We start from the raw sequence: 25017 nt of genomic DNA, 5'->3' as shown, positions 1-25017 counted from the left end.
GGACATGGGGGAAGACACTGAGCAGCTGCCTTTGGAGATGGAGGAATTACCCAGTTGAGGCAAAGTGCTCACCACATTGAACCATTTTTCTATTGATGATACACATAAGACCCGAGACTGGGAATGGAAACTTTGAGGACTCTCTTGTGTTGCAGCTTCCATTAATAAGTGTGAGAGCTGAGACTGGAGGCTGTCCAGGCTGGTTTAAGCTGCCTAACCCGCAAGTGCACAGGAGAGCCAGAGTAAATATGGGCCAGCCGGGCTAGGCTGCAGCATCCACTAAGTGTCAGAACTAGGTAAGTGTCTTGGCAGACTGGACCACAGCACCCTCTGACAAAAGAGCAAGATCTGGGACTGGGAGCAGGCCTAGTATGGGCACTGTGGACTCTCCTTTTCTGGGCTGCAACTCCTGCTAGTAATCATGAGAGTCAGGGCTGGGAGTCGGCCAGGTTGGTTAAAGCAGCAGCACCCATGGGCATATTTGTGGGCCAAGACTGGGCCAGGCTGCAGTATATGCTGGGACATGTGAAAACCAGGGCTTACGACTGTGTAGTGGGGGTTATCTGGGGGCACCCTGATGAGGCTGCAGCTTCACTGGTGTGCGTGAAAGCTGGATATGTTGGTTCATGTGAGATATGGCGCTGGGAGTAGAACTGACCAGGCATTTGCATCTACTAGTATGTGCATTGGCTGGTGCAGGGGATGGACCAAACCTGACCATGCACTGACTGGTGCCCACAACGGTTGAGTCTGAGGTCACCCCAGGCAAGGTTTCCTGGGGGATTCCTCAACTGCTGGACTCAGTCGTTGTCTGACCTTAGAGTGCATGTACTGAGACCAGGCCTCCTTAGCTGTTGATGCCTGTGCAAGGGACAGCAAGCCCAGACAGCCAGCTCATCTAGTCAGCAGATTAGAGGATGAAAAACAGAATAGGTTGGACACTTCTCCCAGCCAAACTTTGGAACATGCTCCTGGGTCTTTGGAACAGGTTCCTGGGTCTACTAAGGTACACCTGTCAGCCAACAGATCTTGGGAAGATATTTTCATCCCTGGTGCAATGAATTCAATGACATCTCAAAACTATCAAAACCACTTAGTTAACACCATTGGAAAACTCTTCCCCACATGAGGGTCTCTAAAGAATCATCAGATGACTGCCCCCCAGCCCAGGGTGCTGATGAAGTTTGACAGCAAGGAGCTGCCTGGGAATGCATCAAAGAGTGGTCAAGCCCTTGTGCCTCTGCACTCACATGGGCAACTTGGAAGAAGCTCATCTTCGGATCAGCTCAGTTCTAGCTATTACAGTCATTTGGGGAGTGAACCAGTGGATGGAAGATCTGTCTCTTCTCTGTCTAAAATCTTCCTTTCAAATAAATACAATCTTTGAAAAAAAATGCTCTGGCATAGTGGCATAGCAAATAAAGCCACCACCTACAATGCCAGCATCAAATACAAGTGTCACTTCTGATGCAGCTCCTTGCTAACAGCCTAGGAAAAGCAGTGGAAGAAGCCTGAGTGATTGGGTCCCTGACACCTGCCATGAGACATCTGGAAGAAACTCCTGGCATCTGGCTTCAGCCTGCTTCAGCCCTGGTCATTTGGGGAGTGAACCAATGGGTAGAAAATCTGTTTCTCTGTAGGCCTTTCAAATAAATAATCTTTCTTTAAAAAGATTTATTTTATTTTTATTACAAAGTCAGATATACAGAGAGGAGGAGAGACAGAGAGACACATCTTCCGTCCGATGATTCACTCCCCAAGTGAGCCGCAACGGGCCAGTGCACGCTGATCCGATGCCAGGAACCAGGAACCTCTTCCGGGTCTCCCATGTGGGTGCAGTGTCCCAGTGCATTGGGCCATCCTTGACTGCTTTCCCAGGCCACAAGCAGGGAGCTGGATGGGAAGTGGAGCTGCCGGGATTAGAACCGGCGCCCATATGGGATCCCGGGGCGTTCAAGGCGAGGACTTTAGCCTCTAGGCCACGCAACCGGGCCCAATAAATAAATCTTAAAAATAAAAAAAAAAAAAGGAATCCAAGTCTCCCACAAGGGTGGCAGCAACCAAATTAATTGAATCATTACTGGTGCCCCCAATGTCTGCCTTAGCAGGCTGAAGTCAGGAGTCAAAGAAGGGTACTGAACCCAGTTATACTGAACGGCAAGATGGTGTCTTAGCTACAAAAATTTTTTAAATGCACAACACTGAAAACTTCATTTTTGCATTAATCTCCTCTCCACACACCCCAAAGATATTGATTACCATTGAAAACACTGGTATAGATCAGTTGGTTTCAAACTTCATGGTGTAACAAGTTTTATCATCTCAATTAACTACCAATTGTGGGACTTGCTTGGACACACATAGCTAACTCCATTCTGTTTCTTAAAGCAGGTTTTGTGCTTGAATATTCATCCCTTTTAAAAATTTACTTCTATTGGAAAATTTACTGAGAAGGAAACACAAAGATTTTCCATCTGCTGGTTCACTCCCCAAGTGGCCACAATGGTCAGAGCTAAGCTGATCCAAACCCAGGAGCCAGCAGCTTGTTCCAGTTCTCACACAGGGATGCAGGTCCCAACGCTATGGGCCGTCCTCCATTGCTTTCCCAGGCCACAAGCAGCGAGTTGGATGGGAAGTGGAGCAGCTGGGGCATGAATCGCTGCTCTTATGGGATTCTGGCACTTGCAAGGCAAAGATTTAGTCACTGAGCCACGGCGCTGGGCCCACATTTCTTTTAAAAAAGATTTACTTTTATTGGAAAGGCAGGTAAGATTCACAGAGAAGAATCCTCCTCCATCCACTGGTTCACACTCCAAATGGCCAAAACGGCTAGAGCTGAGCCAATCCAGAGCCAGGAGCCAGGGGAGTCTTGTGGGTCTTCCATGTAGGTGCAGGTTCCCAAAGCTTTGGGCCATCTTCTATTGCTTTACCAGGCCATAAGCATGGTGGAGCAGCTAGGACAGAAACTGGCACCTATGTGGGATCCTGGTGCTTGCAAGGTGAGGATTTCGCCACTGAATCATCCAACTGGCTCTGAGAACATACATTTCTAACAAACTCCCATGTACTCCTGAGTTGCTGGCTTTTTTAAAAAAAAAAATTCAGGTCTCCCACATGGAAAGCATGGAGTTCAACGATTCAGACCATTCTCCATTGCTCTTCCCAAGTCAAGCACAGGGAGCTGGACCGAAATGAAGCAGACAAAATTTGAAATGGCAACTGCATGGGATGCCTGCAAGCCGGCATCGCACACAACATGTCGTATCATCCAAGACCTTGAAGAATATATATATTCTCTTTGAGAACTACACATACAGATCCGTTAAATCCTTCTCACTGGGTCTAGTTCAGTAGCCCAGCAGCTAAAGTCCTCACCTTGCACATGCCTGGATCCCATATGGGTGCTGGTTCTAATCCAGGCAGCCCCGCTTCCCATCCAGCTCCCTGCTTGTGGCCTGGGAAAGCAGTTGAGGACGGTCCAAAGCCTTGGGATCCTACACCCACGTGGGAGACCTGGAAGAGGCTCCAGACCCCTGGCTTTGGATCAGCATAGATCCAGTCATTGTGGTCCCTTGGGGAGTGAATCAGCGGACAGAAGATCTTCCTCTCTGTCTCTCCTCCTCTCTGTATATGACTTTCCAATAAAAATAAATCTTAAAAAAAAAAATCCTTCTCACTGGTCATTCTGCTTTCAAGCTCTTCTTTCTCCAGTAATCCATTTTGATGCTCCAGAGTAGATTTCTTTGTTTGTAAAAGCTGTATCTATTTATATAAAAGGCAGAATTATTGAGAGGAAGAGAGAATCCTTATTCTGCGGGTAAACTCTCCAATATTTGCAATGGCCAGAACAGGGCAAGTCCAAAGCCAGGAGTTGCTTCCTGGTTTCCCAAGCAGGTGCAGGGGCCACTTAAGCCCCTATCTAGCACAGGACTGGATTGGAAGTGAAGCAGCCAGGAGTTGAACAAACTGGTACCCAACAGGAAGGCCAGGATCACAGGGCATCCACAGGGACCCCACAGGGATGTCGGCTTTGTCCACAGGTCCCAGTGCTGGCTCCTAGTTTCAGAAGCCAGAATGAGAGAACATGCAACAGGGGACAGAACCAGGAATGATTTACACCTACAACAACCAGTCCCGGGCAAGGCTGAAGCCAGGAGCCAGGAATTCCATCCACAGCTCTTGGGCCATCACAACTGCCTCCTGCTCATACTAAGAAAAAGCTGGATTAGAAGCAGAAGATGGACCATGGCCATGGTGTCACAGGGCATTAGTTATGAAAAGATTTCCATGGGGCAGTGAGCTGAGCCACTACTAGCGATGACAGCCTCCTGTATCAGAGTACTGGATCAACTGCTGGCTGTTGGACTTCCATTCTAGCTCCCCGCTAATGCACCCAGCAAGGCAGTAGACGAATACTCAGGAATATTGGCCTGCTACCCATGTGGCAGACAAGGATGGCTGCTGCTTTTGACATGATTGGCCTTGGCCATATTAGCCATTTGAGAAGCAAATCAGCAAGTAATGTTTTTGCCTCTCTGCCTATCTTTCAAATAAATTTTTTCCAAGGGCCAGTGCAAGCTAAGCCTTCTGCCTGCAGTGCTGGCATTAGATATTGCTGCCAGTTCGAGTTCTGGCTGCTGAACTTTCAATCCAGCTCCTTGCTTATAGCCTGGGAAAGCAGGTCCAGTGCTGTGACCATTTGGAGAGTGAACCAGCAGATGGAAGGTCTCTCTTACTCATTTCTTTCTGTAATTCCATCTTTATTATTTTTTTTAATATCTTCCATCCATTGATTCCCTTCCCAAGTGGCTGCAACGGCCAGAAATGCGCCAATCCAAAGCCAGGAGCCTGAGCCTCTTTCAGGTCTCCCATGCAGGTGCAAGTCCCAAGGCTTTGGGCCAGCCTCTAGTGCTTTCCCAGGCCACAAGCAGGGAGCTAGATGCGAAGTGGGGCTGCTGTGATTAGAACAGGCGCCCATATGGGATCCCAGTGGATGTAAGCTGAGGACTTTAGCTGCTAGGCTACCACGCTGGGCCCAACTCCATCTTTTAAATACAAAAACAAATAAATCTTTTAAAACAAATATACATTACTTTTAATCTAAATCAGGATATTTAGAGTGAGAGTTTCAAAGCTATGAACAGAAACCTCCTATATACTCACAAATAGTTCTCCAAAACAGAAGGTGATAAAAGAATAGAATGAGACTCATACAATTCTTTTTTAACAGAAGTCTGTATTTATGCCAGTTAAATAGGCTAAATGTAGTAAGACATACCCATGGGAAAATACGGCTACTTTCTCAATTATAAGTTTTATTTCTATATATAAAATCCAGCTTCATTAAATGTTTCTGGTTCCCAAATTAACAATACTAGAATATGCCTCATTGTAGGCTTGAAATAACTATAATTAAAAATAGCCAGCAGCAGGTCCATAGCTGAAAAAACAAAGTTTGTTTTTCTTTCTAACACAAAGGAGAATATTTTGTCTCTTCTCATCTAGTCACAGTTCTCAAACTGTTTACGGGCAACTTAGCAAATTACATGGTTGCCAGACAGCATTTGACAATTCGGAGGAAAACAGAGCCGCACTGCTGGCCAGCACACACACTGCTAGTCTGAGGTAGTTTACAGTTCCACCTTGGAGAGCATTATATTGCTTTACAGCAAAGTTATCGGAATAAAACTGTGTCCTTTACAGTTTGGTAAAAAGTACAGGAAATGATACTGCTTCCAAGAGCTGAGACATTCCACAGTGCCCACAGTTCCTAGTGATAAGGATGGCAATTCTTCAGTTGCTTGGACCTAGCTACTTGGTAAACAGAAGTATTTATTTCTTTTGGCCTGGATGTTCTGTGAAAAAAATTGCTGAGTTGGTAAAGAGTGCCATGAGCTACGAAACTGAACATATGCTGTACAGGCAAAAAATACAAAACAAGGCATTTAGTTGTTCTCTTTCTACCTAGAAATTTTCTAAATAAATACTTGTATAGAAAGGGTAAAATACATACAAACATACATACAAAGTTTGGGTTTTTATTGAAATCACGTTAGGTATCAAACAAAACCTGCTTTCTCCAGATAAAAATATTCTCTCAGATGTTTCCAGATAACTGTTAAGTGTAAATTGGTCCTTCAAAGTCTTTCGATCGTCCTTATGAAATGTTCAAACACACTTGGGGTGCTCCCCAAGTGCTTTCATCGTGTAAAGGACCGTACATGCCGGCCTCTACCACTGCCTCCACTGACAAACTTTCCTCTTGAGCCTCCACTGCCGCTATTTGCACTAGCCCAGGAAGGTCCGAGTCCCCCACGGCCTCTGGAAGCACGGTCCCGAGGACTTGGGCGATAACCTATAGAAGAAAGAATACAGACTTTAGTTCCATGTCCTTTTACATCTCACTAAATACCTAACATATACTACTGAACTCAAATCAAGAATACCATTTACTCTTTTATAGCTCATGTGCAGGAGCCAGCATTGTGGCTTAGAGGGTTTATGCTGCCAGTTGTGATGCCAGCATCTTACATGGGCACCAGGCTGTTCCATTTCTGATGCAGCTCGCTGCTCAATGGCCTGGGACAGCAGCAAACAATGACCTAACAGACTGGGCTCCTGTTGCCCATGGCAGACACCCTCGAGAAACTTCTGGCTTCTGGCTTCACCTGACTTAGCCCTGGCTGTTTGGGCCATCTGGGGAGTCAGCCAGTGAAAGGAAGAGCTCTCTCTCTCTCCCCATCTCACTATAATACTTTCAAATAAATAAATAAATCGTAAAAACAATTATTTTTACAAAAGATGTACATGGGACATTCACTCAAAGATATAAAACTGACTTCAGAATTTTAAGTCTACAGTCTTAAGTGAGGGTGGAGAATGTGTTATTAAAGGCCTGTGAAATTATTTGGTCTGATCCTGCCAAGACCACAACAGGTAGCTCAAAATTTCATAAATATATCAGGCCCTTTTCTCAGCAGTATCAAGCAGGGGGGACTTATACCCGTAGAACTAAGTGGTCGCAGAGGCGGGAGGGGACCCCGGTTGAAGTTACTCTGGCCCCCACGGCTTTCGTTGTAATTTCCTCGCGGAGTGTTCTGAGCACTCCAACTGGAGCCTCTGGTTCCCTCTCGGCGACTATAGTTTCCTAGGGGGAAAAACACAAAACCACAATCAAAACCTCATCCTTTCACAACTTTAATTCCATTAAGGAAACTTGGCATATCTTTCTTAATCTTTAGAAGTACTGGAAGAAAAACTGAAAACTGCGAGTTCAATATACCACACTGTAGCATGAATCACACAGATATAAAGGACAGAGGCTCTGAAGGCAGACTGCCAGGTTCAGATATTGGTGCTCCTGCTTGTACTTCTCTGTCCTGGTCTCTTCAGTAAAGTGGGGGTACTAATGGGACCTACATAAGGGACTAATGGGAGGGTAATACATCTGCAGAGTTTAAAACACTCATTTAAAGAATATAACGAAGACATCTCTTAAACTACCACTGAAAGTATTCCTTACAGAAGTTAACTGTAGTAACAGGAAAAATACTCTGTCAGTCTCTGTCTCAACCATTTTCACCTAAGATATTCACATTCTAATATTCTAAACCACTGTGAACACAGTTACCTTTTGAAGCAGGTGGTGTGAAAAATCTATTCTGACTGTGAAAAGCTCCACGTCCTCCTCGATTGCCTGAAAATCCTCCACGAGAAGAAATCTTTTGTGATACTTTGAGTGGCCGTTTAGGGGGAGGTATTCCATCTGGAGGGACCACCTCTTTACTTTCGGCTGCAACAAAGTCATCCACATGCATAGACGGTGGTCTGCTTGTGTTCTGTTTTCTCTGCCGGAAAATATCATGGGGCCGGATCCCCTGTCCAAATCCTCCCCTGCCCCGTCCTCTGGGTGGTGGCACCACATGAGCTCGCTTGGCTGGTTCGATGTACTCAGATTTTCCACTATTAAAGCAAAAATGCTTCATTGAAATGTTTTCTTTCCTTTACATTCCCAGTGAAAACACAGCAGTAAATTTTTACAATATTGAAAACTGGATTTCAACTTTCTTATTTTAATTCCATTAACTTTGCACACATCTGCGGTACTTCCTGGCATAATACCCAAAGTAACCAAGTGCAACATTCACATTTTAAGCATACCATTAAAACTTAAAAAAATTATTCCAGTTTACTTCTGACATAGATCTTTCAAACTCTTCACAAAGACCAATTTATCAAATGTTCTAATTCGTGGCCAAATTATCTTTTAAGACAAATACAAGCAATATTTATGATTCAAGCGCTATGTGAACAGGAGTAAACTAAAACACAAAAACTTAAAAAGCTTTACTCTGGCACAATTAAGATCTTCAGTGGAATATATTTTCACCTTGAAGTGATAAAGGTCTCATGCTTGTGCTTCCCAAGTTTGAATCCTTTAGTAGTTTTGGTTCTCCCTGGAGATGATGGTTCTGACAAGAACGAGCGCTCCAACTCTGAGTGCAAGTCAAAGTCACTGCAGCATTTTTCAGAGAGCTCAATTAAGTCAACTTTCACCTGCAGTCATAAAAATGAAAGAAAACTGTAAGTGTTGGCTTAACATTTGACCTTAGCAATTCCTAACTCCAGGTCCAGTGCTGTAGCACAGCCAATAAGGCTGCTCCACTGCTAATCCAGCTCCTGGCCAATAGTCTGAGAAAAGCAGGTAAACATGCCCCTACTGTTTGGCTCCCTGCAACCCATGCGGGAGACCTGAAAGAACCTCCAGGCTCCTAGTTTCATTCTGGCTTAGCCCTGGTTGCTGCAGCAGTCTTTCTGCTCTTCTCTGTCAGTATAACTTTGATTTTCAAATAAATAAATAATAATATTAAAATAATTTGTGTTATCTATAAATTAATTTTCAAATAAATAAAAGATCTACCTCTTCCCTCATTTTTGCAGAAAGCAACATGATTGTTAGTTTACCAGGGGGTCCTGCATGGTTGCCTAGTGGCTAAAGTCCTCGCCTTGCACATGCCAGGATCCCATATGGCACTGGTTCCTGTGCGACTGCTCCACTTCCCATCTAGCTCCCTGCCTGTCGCCTGGGAAAACAGTCAAGGACAGCCCAAAGCCTTGAGATCCTGCACCAGCATGGGGGATGCGGAAGAGGCTCTTGGGTCCTGGCTTCAAATCCACTCAGCTCCAGCGGCTGCAGGCACTTGGGGAGTGAACCATGAGTGGAAGATCTATCTTTTCTTCTCTCTGCAAATATGTCTTTCCAACAAAGTAAATAAATCTTAAAAAAAAAAAAAAAGTACCCTCAGGGATAGCACAGTGGCATTTGGTCTAATCCTCTGCCTGTGGTACTAGCATCCCATATGGGCATCAGTTCTAGTCCCAGCTGTTCCATTTCTAATTCATCTCCCTGTTTATGGATTAGGAAGGCAGGGAAGAATGGCTGGAGACCTTTTGCCTCTACACCCATGTGGAGACTCAGAAGCAGCTCCGGGCTCCTGGCTTTGGAGTATTTCGTCTCCAGCCCCTGAGCCATCTGGGGAGAGACCTGCAGATGAAAAATCACACTATTTCTCTATCTTAATTGCCTTTCAAATAAAAATAAATAAATCTAAAAAAAAAAAAATCCCTTGAGGCTGGTATGTAGGTTAAAACTACTACCTATAACACCAGCATCCCATACAGTTACTGGTTCAAGTCAAGAACTGGCTATTCCACTTTCCACCTAGCTCCCCACCAATGCACCTGGGAAAGCAGCAGAGGGGGGCCAAGTCCTGGGGCTCATGTAACCATGTGAGAGACCCAGATGAAGCTTCAACCTGACCCTGCCCTGGCTGTTACTGGCTGTTACTGGCTGTTACTGCAGCCATACAAGGAGTAATGGTCAGAACCATCATTGCAAGAAGGTGTGATTCAGCTTCAAGGTCACCAGCCCCAAGAACTTGTAACAGGAACATTTGAGATTGTGCTGCCTGATAACGGCAGCCAGTAATCACAGGTACTTCCTTAACAGAACTTAATTCTACTGAGTGCTATAGAACTTCGTCATTCTCTAAATACACAATAGTGCCAGGGTGCCAGAGGTTCCTAAATTGGCTAGGACAGATTACAGGGCATTTCCATCACTGCAAAGCACTTTACCAGACAACAACTTTCTAAAGGAGCCCTGAAAACTCATACTTCAAAGAAATCAATTCTTTGCTGTAATTTTAATTGAAATGTTTATTTAAAGGGAAAGCAAACCTCAGTAAACCAAAGGTACCTTAAATGTGAAGCTAATCATTCTATGAGTTTTATTTCACATGATATACACTAGCATTTATTTCACCAGGGAACATCTAAATATGTTCATAGTATAATAAAATAAAGTTAAAACCATTATCCCAAATGCATCTCTCAGAAGCATAAAATAGACTGCATTAAATCTGAAATCTCTGCAATGGGTTTGTGGTGTTAAAGGCCAGTGCCTCCTGTGACTGTGCACCTATATCAGAATGCTGATCATATCCAGGATACTCTATGTACAACCTAGCTTTCAAAAACAGTTTAGAAGGTGTCAGAAGACAGCCCAAGGCCTTTGGCCTGCCATCCACCTGGCAGACCTAGAGGGAGCTTACAGGCTCCAGCTCCTGGGTTCAGTCTGGCCCAGCCCCAGAGCTGCATTTATTTGGACAATGAATCAGAGGATCGAAGATCTCTCTCTCTCTCATCCTGCTGCTCTTTCAAATAAATAAATAAATAAATCTTGAAAAAAATTAAGTATTCAAATGTTAGAACTGTCATAACACTCATAACAAATACATTCCCAAAGTTCCCAAACTTGTAGGGCAGATTGCATACCACTCCCTCCTTCATTTTTTTCTTTTTTAAGCTTTATTTTATTTTTTTTAATTGCAAAATCAGATGTACATATAGAGAGGAAGATCTTCCATTTAATGATTCACTACCCAAGTTACCACAACGGCCGGAGCTGTGCCAATCCAAAGTCAGTAGCCAGGAGCTCTTATGGATCTTCCACATGGGTGCAGGGTCCCAAGGCTTTGGGCCGTCCTCGGCTGCTTTCCCAGGCCACAAGCAGGGAGCTGGATGGGAAGTAGGGCTGCTGGGACATGAACCGGCATCCCTATGGGATCCCAATGCGTTCTAGGCGAGGACTTTAGCTGCTAGGCCACCATGCAGGGCCCACCACTCCCTTCTTTAAAGATAAATGCAAAAGGAATTATTTTTCCTATTCTACATCCTATCAAACAAAAAAACAAAGAACCTTCAGAGCACACACAGAAAAAAACGTGATTTTTTTTTTCCCGGAAAGTCAGATCCTTAAAATACATGTCCTTAGGGAAGGTACTGTGGCATAGCAGGCTGAGCTGCCACTTGGGAAGCCAGTATCCTACACTGGACTGCTAGTTCCAGTTTCCTGCTCTGCTCTTCAAATAGCTCCCGACTAATTCACCCGTGAGACAGATGACTCAGAGTTCTTGGTTCCCGGCTTCAGCCTGGCCCAGCCCTGGCTGCTGTAGCTATCTGGGAGTAAACCAGCGTATGCACTCTATCTCTCACTGTATCTTTCCCTCTCTCTCACTAGTCCAAATAAACAATATTTGTGAGGTCACTGTTGTGGCACAGAGAACCAAACTGTTACCGACAACTCCTACACTTCAGAGCAAAGCGCCAGTTTTGAGCCCTGCCATGGCTATTCCATTTCTAGCCCAGCTAAAGTAACTGGGAAGGCAGTGACAAGCAGCCTACACTGTCCGGCCCTGCCACCAATGTGGGAGACCCAGACTCCTGGTTTTGGCCTAGACTAGCACCAACTGTTGCAGCTGTTTGGGGAGTGAAACAGAGGGTGGAAGATGGACCTCTATGTAACTCTACCTTTTAAATAACATCACTAACTAATAAATAGTGTGACAAATATAAAAAAAACTTAGAGCTCTGACTGTTATCAAGTAGGCAATTAGCATAAAAATAATGCAGTACTGGTTTTCCAAGCGGAATTCAACAGTTATTATAGTAAACTATATAATGGTAAACTATTATGCTGTTAATAAGAAAAAAATACTAATAATTTTTTCTGCAAATTTTCATTAATAAAGTCTTTCATACCAAATCTAGATCTGTATCAATCTCTTCAGCTTGAAATGGAGTGAACCACATTGATTTCAGCTGATCGTCCATGACATCAGCCAGCACATACGCAGTCCTAGAATACAAAAAGTCTACGGTGAAAAGCAGAATTACATAATCAAATACTCCTGCTTATATTCTAAGTAAAATCCACTGGTGGTATATAATTAAAAATATTATCCTCAGAAGTTCTACAAAAATTAGCACTTGAAAAGAATTCTTGAAAAACTATTCAAATAAAAACAACAGGAGTATAAAAAAATCTACTGAAGAATTAAGTATCCTAAGAATATGCAATGACTGAGAAAATAAGCCTGCTATAATAAATTCTCAACTTGTTTTGTTTAAACACTAATCTTATTTTCAGAAAGGCAGGTTAACTGCACTGTATGAATTGTGTAGAATCCACTCATATTTAACTTTTCTAACTTTAGAGAATTCTATTACATCCAGTGGTCCTTATGGGTATAATGTGTTACAGACTAAGAAGTATATAATCTAAATCAGAGATCAATAAACCATTGCCTATCCTGGCAGCTTGTAGGCTTTTCAGTTTGTTCATTTAAACAAAAGCAAAAATCTACAGAATATGCAGCAAAGGACTGCATGGTCTGTAAAGGCTAGAATTCAAACAATCTGGCCCTTGAGAACCCAGGGTGCTGACAACCTCTGGAATTCAGCCCCCACCCACTCATCACACAGCCTGGCTTGTTTACCTATTGTTAAACAGATTCTGCAGAGACTCTGGGGCTGACAGCACTGGTTCCACATCCTGGTCACTGAGAGGTAAAGGATCACCTGAGGACTCCAGCATCTGCTTAAGCCCTACCACGCTGTCCAACAAGGAATCCAGGTTGTCATCTTCTTTAGAATGCTCCTAGATGCAAAACAAAGCAGTTTAAGAAAGTGCAGATAAAAAAAATGGACAATTGAGCTCTTAATCTATTGGATCTAGCAGAAAAGGCAGTATTATTTCACTTCAAATAAACTTGGAGTAGCTTTAAGAACTTATCAACATGACATTAAACATACTAAAATTAAACAAACACCCGAAACGCTTCTTTTATTTCTAAGCAAGGTAGCAGGGGTTACCTGCAACCAAAGGCAGATCACTCAGAAAGCACTGCCTGTATTTACTCCTTCAGATTTGTAACAGTACAAAGAACTTCATTCCAAATTATTAGTTCAAAGGGTTATTTGGAAGGGTATAGATACTCAACTAACAGTTAACTATTTGAAGAGCTCACTACGAAAAACTTTTACTACTCAAACTGAGAAAAAAAAAAATAGGTCTGGAATGCTCTTTTTTTTCTTTTACCAAAACAAGCTTCTCTAGTTCAAGGAACAAATTTTCTGGACTTTCTTCTTTGCTTTGTAGAAGCTGTTTTAACTCTGCAGCATTAATACTCATCGTCCGTGATGGATGAGCTGCCTCTACTTCCATGAGACCACTATCATCTCCACAACATCCCTGTAAATGTCACACACAAGTTACTTTGAGAGCAGAGAAATTTACAAAGATGCTTCCAAATTTTTTCAGATATTTAAGTAACTTGCTGTAAACTTCCTTTCACCATTTTGGTTAGCTTTAACTGTTTTAAGAAGAATTAGCTCACAGCTGAAGTCAGTTTAAAGTAAGACACAAAATACACAGGCAGGCAAACAAATAAAATCACTGGCATACTGGACATATAACACATTGCTTGATACTTTAGGCAAGAAAATGCCTGCACTAAACAAAAGACTGACATAATCCAGTTATCGTTCTGAAGTCAAACACTAAACAAAGCAGTAGCCACCACTGTTGAGACTAACACGTAGAGAAGTGACTATTTCCTGCTTCAAAAGAAATCTACCCAGTAAAACAAACCTTAGTTAATGATAATAAAATTGTCCATACTCTCACATATGAAAGAACATTTAGGATAGACAGGCATTCACACACCTACCAATAGTTTCAAGTTTTCAGAGCACAGCCCTGGTTTAAGCAGCTCAGGAGGAATAGTTTCTCAAAAGTTAGAACATAAAAGCAAACTCACTAATCAACTGGCAGCACCTAGCATTTCAGTTTTTCCTAAATATTTAATTATTTTTACTTGAAAAGCAAATTTAGAGAAAAGGAGAAAAGAAAGCTCTTCCATCTACTAGTTCACTTCTCCAATGGCAGCGACAGCCAAAGCTAACCTGGTCCAACGCCAGGAGCCAGGAGCTTCTTCCAGGTCTCCCTGGCTGTGCAGGATAACAACGCTTTGGGCCGTCTCAACTGCTTTCCTAGGCCACAGGCAGGGAACTGGATGGGAAGTGGAGCAGCTGGGACAGAAACCGGCGTCCATGTGAGTTCCTGGCACTCAAACGTGAGGATTTAGTCATTGGGCAATAGTGCCTGGCCTGCACTTAGCAGTTTAAAATGGACACAAAAAGCTTGTTTAGAGCTCATATTTTAGGTCCTACAAATGATCAAATGTCCATGAAACATTGAAAATCACTATTAACAAAAGCAGCTCAAACTATGCTGTCCAAAAATCATACTCGCACCTTTTAGGAAACACTACAGAGAGAGGGGCTTATATTTTGTTTAGCAAAAGAGTACATAGCATTAATAAATTCATTAAGTCACTGAGCCTAAAAAGATTTTATCTGTTCTACTTGAAGTTGGGAATAGATTAGCAAATGATACATATGCTTCATTACAAACCAGAAACATTGCAATGATTACTATTTTTACATCGTGCTTGCTTTTACTGGAAAGGCAGAGCAATAAAGAGAAACACTGATCCTTCATCTACAGTTTTACTCTCCAAATATCCACATCAGCCACAGGTGAGCTAGGGCAAAGCTATAAGCAAGGAACTGTATCCGAGCAGCTGGGACCAAGTATCAATCATCTGTTGCCTCTCAAGTTGCATATTAGAAAGAAGCTGGGACGGAAGTACAAGCACGATTTGAACTCAGGCACTCCAATAAGGAATTCAGGCAGCCCAAGCAGAGGGTTAACGTACTAAACCATAACTACTTAGACCTAATGGTTATTTTCAAGGGTTAGGGGAAACATATCAAAATAACCAAGTTGAAAAGAAAGAATGGCAGACACCATGGTGCAAAGGCTGGAGTTGCCACATGGGGTGCTGCTGCAACTTGCAGCCCACTTCACCCCTTTGACCCAGCTTCCTGTTAGCACACCTGAGACGCAGCAGATCATGGCCCCTCTACTATCACTGTCAACCACAAAGGAGGCTCAGAGTCCTTCCTGCCCAGAAATCAGTACAGCTGTGCAAGCCTTGGGTAAAAAAACCAACATAGAGAAGACTGATCCCTGTCTCTCCTTTGTTCTGCCACTACTCTTTCCAAAGCAATAAATAAGAAAAGTCAGAGACCAGATAGGTTCCTTTTAATTTTACTAAACATCTAAGGAAGAAAGTAAAGCAATTCTTTACAATCTCTTCTGAAGACAGAAGCAAAGGGAATAGTTAACTCACTTCATGAGACCAGCATTATTTTAATGCTAAAATCAATGGTATATTATAAGAAAACAACTATACCATGATCCTCATGAGCACAAACTCAAAATCTTCAGCAAAGCCTTAACAATGAAATATAAACATGCATACAAAGAATTCTGAACCTTAACCAAGTAGGTTTTATCCTAGGTATGCAAGGCTGGTTCAATATTCTAAAACCAGCAAATATGATCCTTATACCAAAGGGCTAGAGAAAAATATGGTAATACCAGTAAATGTAGAAAAAGTGTGTTAAAACCCAATATTCATTCCTAATAAAAACGCAGCAAACTTCAACTACAGGGCAATCTGCTCAACTTGAAAATTAACACCTACGAAAAGCCTATGGCAACTCAATATACTGAAAGCTGAGAAACCAGATGGCTTCTTGCTAAGATTAGGATTGTATTTCTCTGCAGTTCATTTTCCAAATACCATACTGAAACCCATACATAAGAAAAGAAGTAAGATATAGACTACAAAAGGAGAACTCAAAATGTGTTTGAATCCTAATGTGAACAAAGCACTAGGGGTGATATGTCCGTCTAAATGTGGTCCATCAACTGCAAGAAATGTTATCACTACGGTTCAAGATGGGTGGGGAGTTTGTGCCAGTGTTGGGGCAGGAGCTATGTGAGAACTGCCTGTACACTATACTTATAAAATTGCTCTTAAAAAAATATAATTTAATCCCACAGAGTTGCCAATAGAGGGAGTTGAAGACCATCAAAGTTTATTAACAAAGTTTTTTCTTTTTTAAAAAATAACAGACTTGCAGGGGCCAGTGCAAGAGGATACCAGGCTAAGCATCAACCTGTGATGCCATCTTGTATGGACGATGGTTCAAGTTTCAGCTGTTCCACTTCTGATCCAGCTCCGTTAATGTGCCTGGAAAAAGCAGATGAAGATGGCCTCCTGCCTCTATATGAGAATGAAGGAGCTCCTGGCTCAGGGATTTAGACTGGCGAATCCCCAGATACTGTACCCACTTGCAGAATAAACCAGCACATGGAAAATCTTTCCCTTTAATTCTGCCTTTCAAATAATAATTTAAAAAAAAGAAGAGGAGGAAGAGAAGGAACAAGAGGAAGAGGAGGAAAAAGAAGAAGAGGAACAAGCAGAAGAGAAAGGAGGAGGAGGAGTGGGAAGAGAAAGCATCCCAGGACCTAAGACAAACATTAGTCTGTATTCCTAAGAGTCAACAAGTATCTAATACAATCATGTTAGAGACTCATACTTAAGTTCATCATGATGACTGTTTAAAATAAAAAAAAAATCTTAAAAGCACAAAGCACAAAAAGTGAAACAACACATAAAAGGTATCTTCAATAAGACTAAGTGAATATTTTTCATCAGAAAAAGGCACACTCAAGTTGCTGAAATCACATTTCAACTGGGATTGGCACTGTGGCACAGTCAGTGAAGTAACAGCCTCCAGTGCAAGAATGCCATCTAGGTGCCAGCAGCACTTCTGACGGCTCCACTTCGCATCCAGCTTCCTGCTCACGTGCCTGGAAAAGCAACAGAAGAGGCCCCAAGTGCTTGGGCCGCTGCAGCCCACGAGGGAGACACAGAAGAAACTCCTGCTTCAGTCTGCTCCACCCCTGCATTACAGCCAGTTAGGGAGTGAGTCAGCAATGGAAGACCTCTCAATCTCTTCCAGCATCTCTCCCCCTCATAACTCTGCCTTCCAGATAAATGAGATAAATTTGTTTTAAAAAAATTTAAGAATGAGTGAGAGAATGATCACACTGAAACAAAAGGTTACCAACCAAAAATTCTATAAACAACAAAACTATTCTTTATAAATTAACTAAGACATTACTGGACTGAAAAAAAACATAGACGCATGCTTGAGTTTGAGTCCCAGCTCTACTCCCAATTCCAGTTTTCTGCTGAGACAAACAACAGGCAGCAACAGCAGGTGGTAACCCAGGGATCTGGGGTCTCAGAAACCACGCGGAGAAAAATGAATTGAGTTCCTGGCTCCCAGCTTCAACCTGGACAATCGCCTGGCTGTTACAGGCTCTTGAAAACTGACTCAGCAATGGAAGCTATCTCTTTGTATCTATCTGCCTTTTGAATAAATGGTATTTTTTTTAATTCCAAAAAATTAAAACAATTTAACAGAAAAATATTAAAGAGGGCTGGGAAATCAAACAATCAGCTTAGTGGTTAAAACAATTGTTAAAGTGTACATGTTCGGGACTAGCATTGTGGTATAGTGTATGACGCTGCTGCCAGCAGCGCTGGCATCCCATGTGGGCACAGAGAAAGAAATTCTGTCCGATGATTCACTCCCCAAGTGGACACGATGGCTAGAGCTGAGCCACTCCAAAGTCTGGAGCCTCTTCTGGGTCTCCCACATGGGTGCAGAGTTTGAAAGCTTTGGGCCGTCCTCGACTGCTTTCCCAGACCACAAGCAGGGAGCTGGATGGGAAGCAGGGCTGCTGGGATTAGAACCGGCACCCATATGGGATCCTGGCTCACAAGGTTAGGACCCTAGCCGCTAGGCCATCGTGCTGGGTCCATCTAGTGAGTGTAATCATTTCAATAAACATATAACATAATAACATGCCACAAAACAATAATTTACCAATAAATCTGGCATGACAGACTGGGTGCTGTAGCTCAGCACGTTAAGCTGTCATTTGGGACACCTGCATCTCATACTGGAGGCGGGTTCCAGGAACGAATCCGTTCCTCTGCTTCCATCTTCTTGCTAATGCAAACATGATCCAAATACACAGGTGCCTGCCCACCACCCATGTGGGAGGTCCAGACAGGGTTCCAGGCACCTGGCTTCTAGTGAGCACAACCCTAGCTGTTGCACACATTTGGGTAGCAGATAGAATGTCTCTCACTCCCTCATCATTTATTCAAACAAATAATTTTTTTTGTAAAAAAAACTGGCAAGACTATAACTACAAGCATAACAGACAGTCAAGGATGGCTTACTGGATAAAATATTCTCAATGTATAATACATGCTCCTAAGAGAGAGAACATAGTAAGTGGAAACATATTTTCCTCCTGAAATCCTATATTTATTTTGGTAACACAGTGTTAAAGAAGTCCTTGAAAAACTTTCCCAAACAGAAAACTTAAATTTGACCTGAACAAATACTGACAGAAATACTGACCTACAAAATACACTCATACACACACACACACACACACACACACACACACACATTTTTGAGGAAATACATTTAGGCAAAGCGGTATAATTCTGCAGTAAAACACCCAGGACCTCACAGAGCTTTTTACTGGGGATACTTTTAGAATCTGTGAACCCATTTTATTTGAAAGGCAGAGTTACAGATACAGTGCCCGATTCCATCTGCTGGCTGACTCCCCAGAAGGGTGGAATAGTTGCTGCTGGCCAAGGCCAAGGCCAGGAACCAGGGTCCCATGCATTTGGGACATCTTTCACTGCTTTCCAGCAGTATTAGCAAGAAGCTGGATCACAAGTGCAACAGCTAGGACTAGAATCAATGTCCATCCAGGACACTAGTCATGCAGACAGTGGTTTAATCCACTATACAACAATGCCAGCCCCCATGTCCTAAAGAGCCTGTCTTTAAGACTTCTTTATTTTTATTGCAAAGTCAGATATACAGAGCGGAGGAGAGACAGAGAGGAAGATCTTCCATCCAATGGTTCACTCCCCAAGCGGCCGTAATGGCTGGAGCTGAGCCGATCCGAAGCCAGGAGCTCTTCCGGGTCTCCCAACGGGTGCAGGGTCCCAAGGTGTTGGGCCGTCCTTGAGTGCTTTCCCAGGCTACAAACAGGGAGCTGGATGGGAAGCGGGGCCGCCAGGATGAGAACTGGCGCCCATATGGGATCCTGGCACGTTCAAGGTAAGGACTTAAACCACTATGCTATCGCACCAGGCCCCAACAATGGCTTTTTAACAAGATCCATACTATATTATGCTTTTGGAAAATACTATGAAAGGAATCTTACATAAATTTTAATAGAAAGATTTTAGAATGTAGGAAATAACAATTCACATCTATGATGGCCACAAAGTACTCTGGCATAAAATACACTGCACTCAGGGCCAGAATGATGGTGTAGCACACTAATGCTCTGCTGTAACTATGGTATCCTATCATGGAACCAGTTCTACTCCTGGCTGCTCCACTTGTGATCCAACTCCCTGCTTGTGGCCTCAGAAATAAGTGCAGGGTGGCTCAAATTACTGGACCATTGAACCTAAACAGGAGACACAAAGAAAACTCCTGGGGCGCCTGGCTTTGCACTGGCTCAGCTCCAGCTGCTGGGTCATTTAAGGCATGAACCAGCAGATGGAACCCCCTCTGTCTTGCCTTCTATCTCTGTAAAATCTGCCTTCAAATAAAAATAAAGAAATCTTTGAAAAACAAATAAGTAACCTGCACTCATTTCAAGGTTGCTTCAATCAAAACATAATCAGTAAGTGCTTGATAGAGTAACAATAAGTAAAAAAAAAACAACTGAATAAAGAATGCTAACAAAAGTTGACTCTTCTGAGTTAATCTAGCAAGGTATCTTGATGTAAAGATTTGAAAATGAAAACACGAAGCCAGTGTTGTGGTACAACGGGTGAAGCTGCCACCTGCAGTGCCAGCATATGATATACAGATGTTGATTCAAGTCCTGGCTGCTCCCATTCCCATCCGGTTCCCTGCTTTTGCTCTTGGGAGAGAGGTGTAAGATGGCTCAAGTCCTTGGGCCTCTGCATCCACATGGGAGATCCAGAAGCTCCTGGCTTCAGCCTAGCACAGTCCCAGCAGCTGTGACCATTTGAGAAGTAAACTAGTGGTTGTAAGAACTTTGAACTTTACCTTTGTCTCTCCTCCTCTACATATAACTGTCTTTCAAATAAATAAATATTAGAAATAAAAGATGAAAGCCCTACTAGTTGGTATTTATTTTATTTAAGTTGCAAAGTCACAAAGTATTCATAAATTAATGCCAAACTGTATTTAATAGAAATCCTATATTCATAGCAAAATGAGGGCACAGGAAAAAAAAAATAACAGGACAAAACAAATGAGAAACAACCATTCTGGGATGAGGCAGGTGAATAAAAATACATTTGAAAAAAACCAGCATTTTATTCTAATTTGTTCAATGAACTGATTTTTAAAACAATGACAATGCTTGTAAATTTAAGAAACACCAGATATATTTATATTCACTTACCACTGCTTCAGAGTTAAGAATTTGTCTCATAAATTCCAAAAATGAAGAAGCAAGTTCTCCGGTATCCTTAGTGAACGTGCTCACAACTCGTTTCAGTAAGCTATGCAGAGCACCACTGTGTTTCCGTAAAGAACTGTAAATAAGAGAGAGCGGCCTAAATACGATCACATAAAAAAGTACTGCACCTCAGTTCATGCAACATTCTGACCACAACTTTCTTAAATGTAAAAACAGCAGTGGTGTGTCCATAATACAATCTGACAAAGCAGTATGTACAATTACCATCCTTTTAAAGCTAAACTTCAAGCTCTTTAAGAGATTCAAAGGTTTTCCTCAAATAATAAATTTATAAAATTCATCATGAGAAAATCACTGGTTCTCTATTTTTGAACTTTTTATAAACTGAGTACTTTGTAAAATAAATTCTATTGATTTTTATTCAAAAGCAGGGCCAAGTCTGCGGTGAAGCAAATAAGGCTACCATCTACCATGCCAGCAGCTTCATTTCCTGGTTGCTCCACTTCTGATCCAGCTTTCTACCACTGACCTGGTACAAGCAGCAGAGGACAGACTAAGTACCTAGGTCCCTCCCACCCATGTCAGAGATTCAGATGGAGCTTCTGACTCCTGGCTTCAGCCTGGTCCAGCGCTGGCCACTGTGGTAATACTGAGAGTCAACAGTGAATGGAGGGAGAATCTGTCTCTCATTCTCTGTAGCTCTTTCAAAATAAACAATTATTTTGTGTGTGTGTGTGTGTGTGTGTGTGTACTTTTCAGTGAAGACAGGACACTGAGAAATATGGAGAACTTCCATCTAATGCTTCAGTCCCAAGGTTCCACATTAGCTGAGGCAGCGCCAGGCTAGGGCCAAGAGGTCTACCACATGGGTGGCAGGGTCCCACCAATTTGAGCCATCACCTACTGCCTCCACAGGTGTGCATTAGCAGGAAGCTGGAACTGGCAATAACCACTAAAACCCTGTTATTAAAACATGAGATGTGGTAGAGCCTGGCGTGATAGCTCAACTGGCTGATCCTCCACCTCCAAGCGCTAGGATCCCAATATAGGCACCAGTTCATATCCCACTCGCTCCACTTCCCACCAAACTCCCAGCCTGTGACCTGGGAAAGCAGTAGAGCATGGCCCAAAGCCTTGGGACCCTGTACCTATGTGGGAGACCTGGAAGAAACTACTGGCTCCTGGCTCCAAGTTGACTCAACTCCAGCCACTATGACCATTTGGGGAGTGAATCAGCGCACAAAAGATTGATCATTCTCTGTCTCTCTTTTTCTCCATAAAATCTGCTTCCCAGTAAAACAAAAAAAAATTTTTTTTAAGAAATTATGTAATTATGTAAGAAAAAGACACATATATACATGGGATGTAGGTATCCTAAGCAGGATCTTAACCAATGCCAACTGTCCTTCACCTGAGAAGTTTATGGAGGTCACAACTCTCCCACAAACCTGCTCAGAAACTCTAAGCTGCATAATTTACCAAGAATAACTGTCCTTATAATCATTACACCTTCAATTTCCTACAGTAAGTGTGAATTAATTTATGGGATGGCAGAGCAAAAAAAAAATCAAATCCAATCTATTAAACTAGATTAAAAATTACCTTTTTAAGTGAAATAATCCATAGTCATGCTCTGCAAGAAACATCATTGTTCTGACACAAGTCAATAAGCAGTTGTAACTGCTCTCAGAGTTGGCTAGCGTAGCAAGCAGACAGTCACAAATTGATGCCATCAATTCTTTGTTTGGTAGAGAATTAGAGAGCTGCTCCAATTCAGAAATAGAACCATCAGATGAGCTTGGCAAAATAAGGGCAATGTCCTGTGGAGGGAGGAAGGGAGTGGGGGAAAAAGACTTCTTATATGATTATCACCATCACTGAGCATCTTTCTATCACAAATACACAGCAATTAATAGCGATCACCCCTTACAATACTGACATAGGCTCATCCATACATACACACTGAACAGAACAGCTTGCCCTTTTGTAAAAGTTAATACAAAAATACATAGCTACAAAAATACTTATACTTTGCTTTACAATATTTCTTTTAAAAAATATCTTAAGTGTTTTCTATCTGTATCATACTGTATATTTTCAAGTCCTAGCTACTTCAGTTTCATTTCCCTGCTCATATTGGGAAACAGTGGATGACAGTTCACAAACCTCAGTTCCTCCACCCAGATGGAGTTCCCACCTAGCCCAGCCCTGATGTTACAGTATCTCTGTTTCTCTTTCACTCTGTCACTCTTTCAACTTTGTTTCATAACCCCGAAATAAATTATAGTGTTGTTATGTTTTAACAACAGTGGAATTTCAAAGCGGCAAAACAGATATGGATTGAGCCAATCTATATTCAGATAGTCTTCCAATTAAATATGAGCCTTTACTTCTAAAAATTCAAGTGTTCCAATCCTAAGCAAGTTTAGCTAACAATAACCATAAAAACTCCCACTACATTCTCTTCTTACACAAATACACTAGATTTCACAAGAGCATTTCTGGTTGTGTTCATCATCTTTATTCACTTAAAAATACTGCAAATCAGCACTCAGTTTCTCCTAAAACTATAAAACAAAAATATGAATTAAGAAACAGACATTTAACAGCTGAGCTGAGTTCATCAATTAAGTTTGTGTCATCATGGTGACTAACGCTAGCAACGCTGCTCAGTGTACCCATCCATCCCGACATGAGTTAGTTATGAAATACCAATCAACTGGACACACAGAGGTTTAGATAGAAGGATCGAAACAGTCTTCCTATCAGGACCCCAAATTATGTTTCACCCATTTGTGAAGTCACCTCAAAAAATGTAAGCAGACTAGATTTTTATCTTCAGCTAGAAAAATATAATTATCCAAAAACAAGATTCTAGTAAAAGATATTCTGCGGGCTGGCAAGAAGCAGCAAGTTAAGCCACCTCTTGCAATATACAGTATATATCACTAAGCCCCCCAAAATGCAGAGGTGGCATTTTATAAAGCAAATACCCAACATTATAATAAAGAAAACGCCACTCAGAGAAATCTTCTATATGTTAACCTAAAGAAATAAATCAACAGGGGCTGGTATGTAACAGAGTGGGTAAAGCTGCCACCTGCACTGCCGCATCCTGTACAGGTGCCACTTCAAGTCCCCGCTGTCCCCTGATCTAGCTCCCTGCTAACGGTCTGGAGAAAGCAGTGGAAGATGGCCCAAGGGGTTAAGCCCTTGACACCCACACAGAAAAATCTTTACAAGCTCCTAGCTCCTGGCTACATCCTGGCCCATCCCTGGCTGTTGCAACCAAATGGGGACTGAATCAGCAAATGAACATTCTCATTCTCTCTCTCTAATTCAAATAAATAAATAAATAAATAAATAAATCTTCACAAAGAAAAGAGGTAAGGAACCAAACTGTTTTACTGTTGCTTTGCTAGTCAAATTCATCTCCCTCAACAAAAGCAGTAGTAATAAAACATACATGAAAGTTCTTTGCTCACAATTAAGATATGTATCACAGAAGCTTGAGGAAACACACATACACACACACACACTTCACAAAATAAATACCTGGTCACAGAGAGACTGTAAAATGGAAATGATGTACTCCACACACTGTTGGCGGATTACACTATCTCCAGGAGACCGCACCAAAGCTAAAAGATCCTGGAATATCTCTGCATAGCGCTCATCACCTTTAACAGTCCCATTAATCAGATGCAAAATGGCTAATTTACAAGCTTTGTGTGAGGCCAGAGCATCAAGAAGAGCAAGCAACCTGGTGGTTTGGCTAGTGTACTGCTTTTCTTTATCTTCTGAAGAGCTGAAATGAAATCAATGCATTTAGTAAAAAAAAAAAAAGTTTTGGATTTTAAGGCATGAATACTCTTTTTTCAAGACATAGCAGCTTACATACATTTAACATGAAACATTCCTTGGGATAATGACAACTTCTCTGGAATTTACAATTACTACAAAATTTTACACATTTCAGGCTTTCAATGAATTCAAAAATTTTCTTTATGGTTTGCATTTCAATAATATAATGGTATCTTCAATATAAAATGATAACACTTCCTAATTAAAAATCACCTACAAGTGCTGGTGCCGTGACGTGGCAAGAAAAGCCACTGCCTTCGGGGCTGGTATCCATCCTATAAGGGGACCAGCCCCAGTCCTGGCTGCTCTGCTTCCCATCCCTC

At 42.2% G+C, this 25017-nt stretch overlaps 1 protein-coding gene across 2 annotated transcripts in view; it reads right to left on the bottom strand.

Annotated features, from left to right (window-relative positions):
- Window positions 1-6018: 6018 nt before the first annotated feature.
- VIRMA (vir like m6A methyltransferase associated) overlaps window positions 6019-25017 on the bottom strand; it is a 66064-nt gene continuing 47065 nt past the window's right edge. The window contains exons 15-24 of one of the 2 annotated variants that reach the window (XM_004597237.4): window positions 24386-24638; window positions 22433-22650; window positions 20813-20945; window positions 13442-13594; window positions 12840-13000; window positions 12103-12199; window positions 8390-8556; window positions 7631-7962; window positions 7004-7147; window positions 6019-6355 (exon numbers count right to left, since the gene is read on the bottom strand). In XM_004597237.4, the coding sequence (XP_004597294.2) occupies window positions 6201-6355; window positions 7004-7147; window positions 7631-7962; window positions 8390-8556; window positions 12103-12199; window positions 12840-13000; window positions 13442-13594; window positions 20813-20945; window positions 22433-22650; window positions 24386-24638 (1813 nt within the window). In that variant the 3' untranslated portion in view covers window positions 6019-6200. The remainder of the gene's footprint in view (window positions 6356-7003; window positions 7148-7630; window positions 7963-8389; window positions 8557-12102; window positions 12200-12839; window positions 13001-13441; window positions 13595-20812; window positions 20946-22432; window positions 22651-24385; window positions 24639-25017) is intronic. The other variant, XM_058668789.1, reaches the window with a different exon arrangement.

The sequence above is a fragment of the Ochotona princeps genome, chromosome 9, assembly GCF_030435755.1.
Source record: "Ochotona princeps isolate mOchPri1 chromosome 9, mOchPri1.hap1, whole genome shotgun sequence".
NCBI classification, from domain to species: domain Eukaryota; kingdom Metazoa; phylum Chordata; class Mammalia; order Lagomorpha; family Ochotonidae; genus Ochotona; species Ochotona princeps.
The sequence above is the reverse complement of the archived record's forward strand: the minus strand, read 5'-3'. Positions and strand labels throughout refer to the sequence as shown.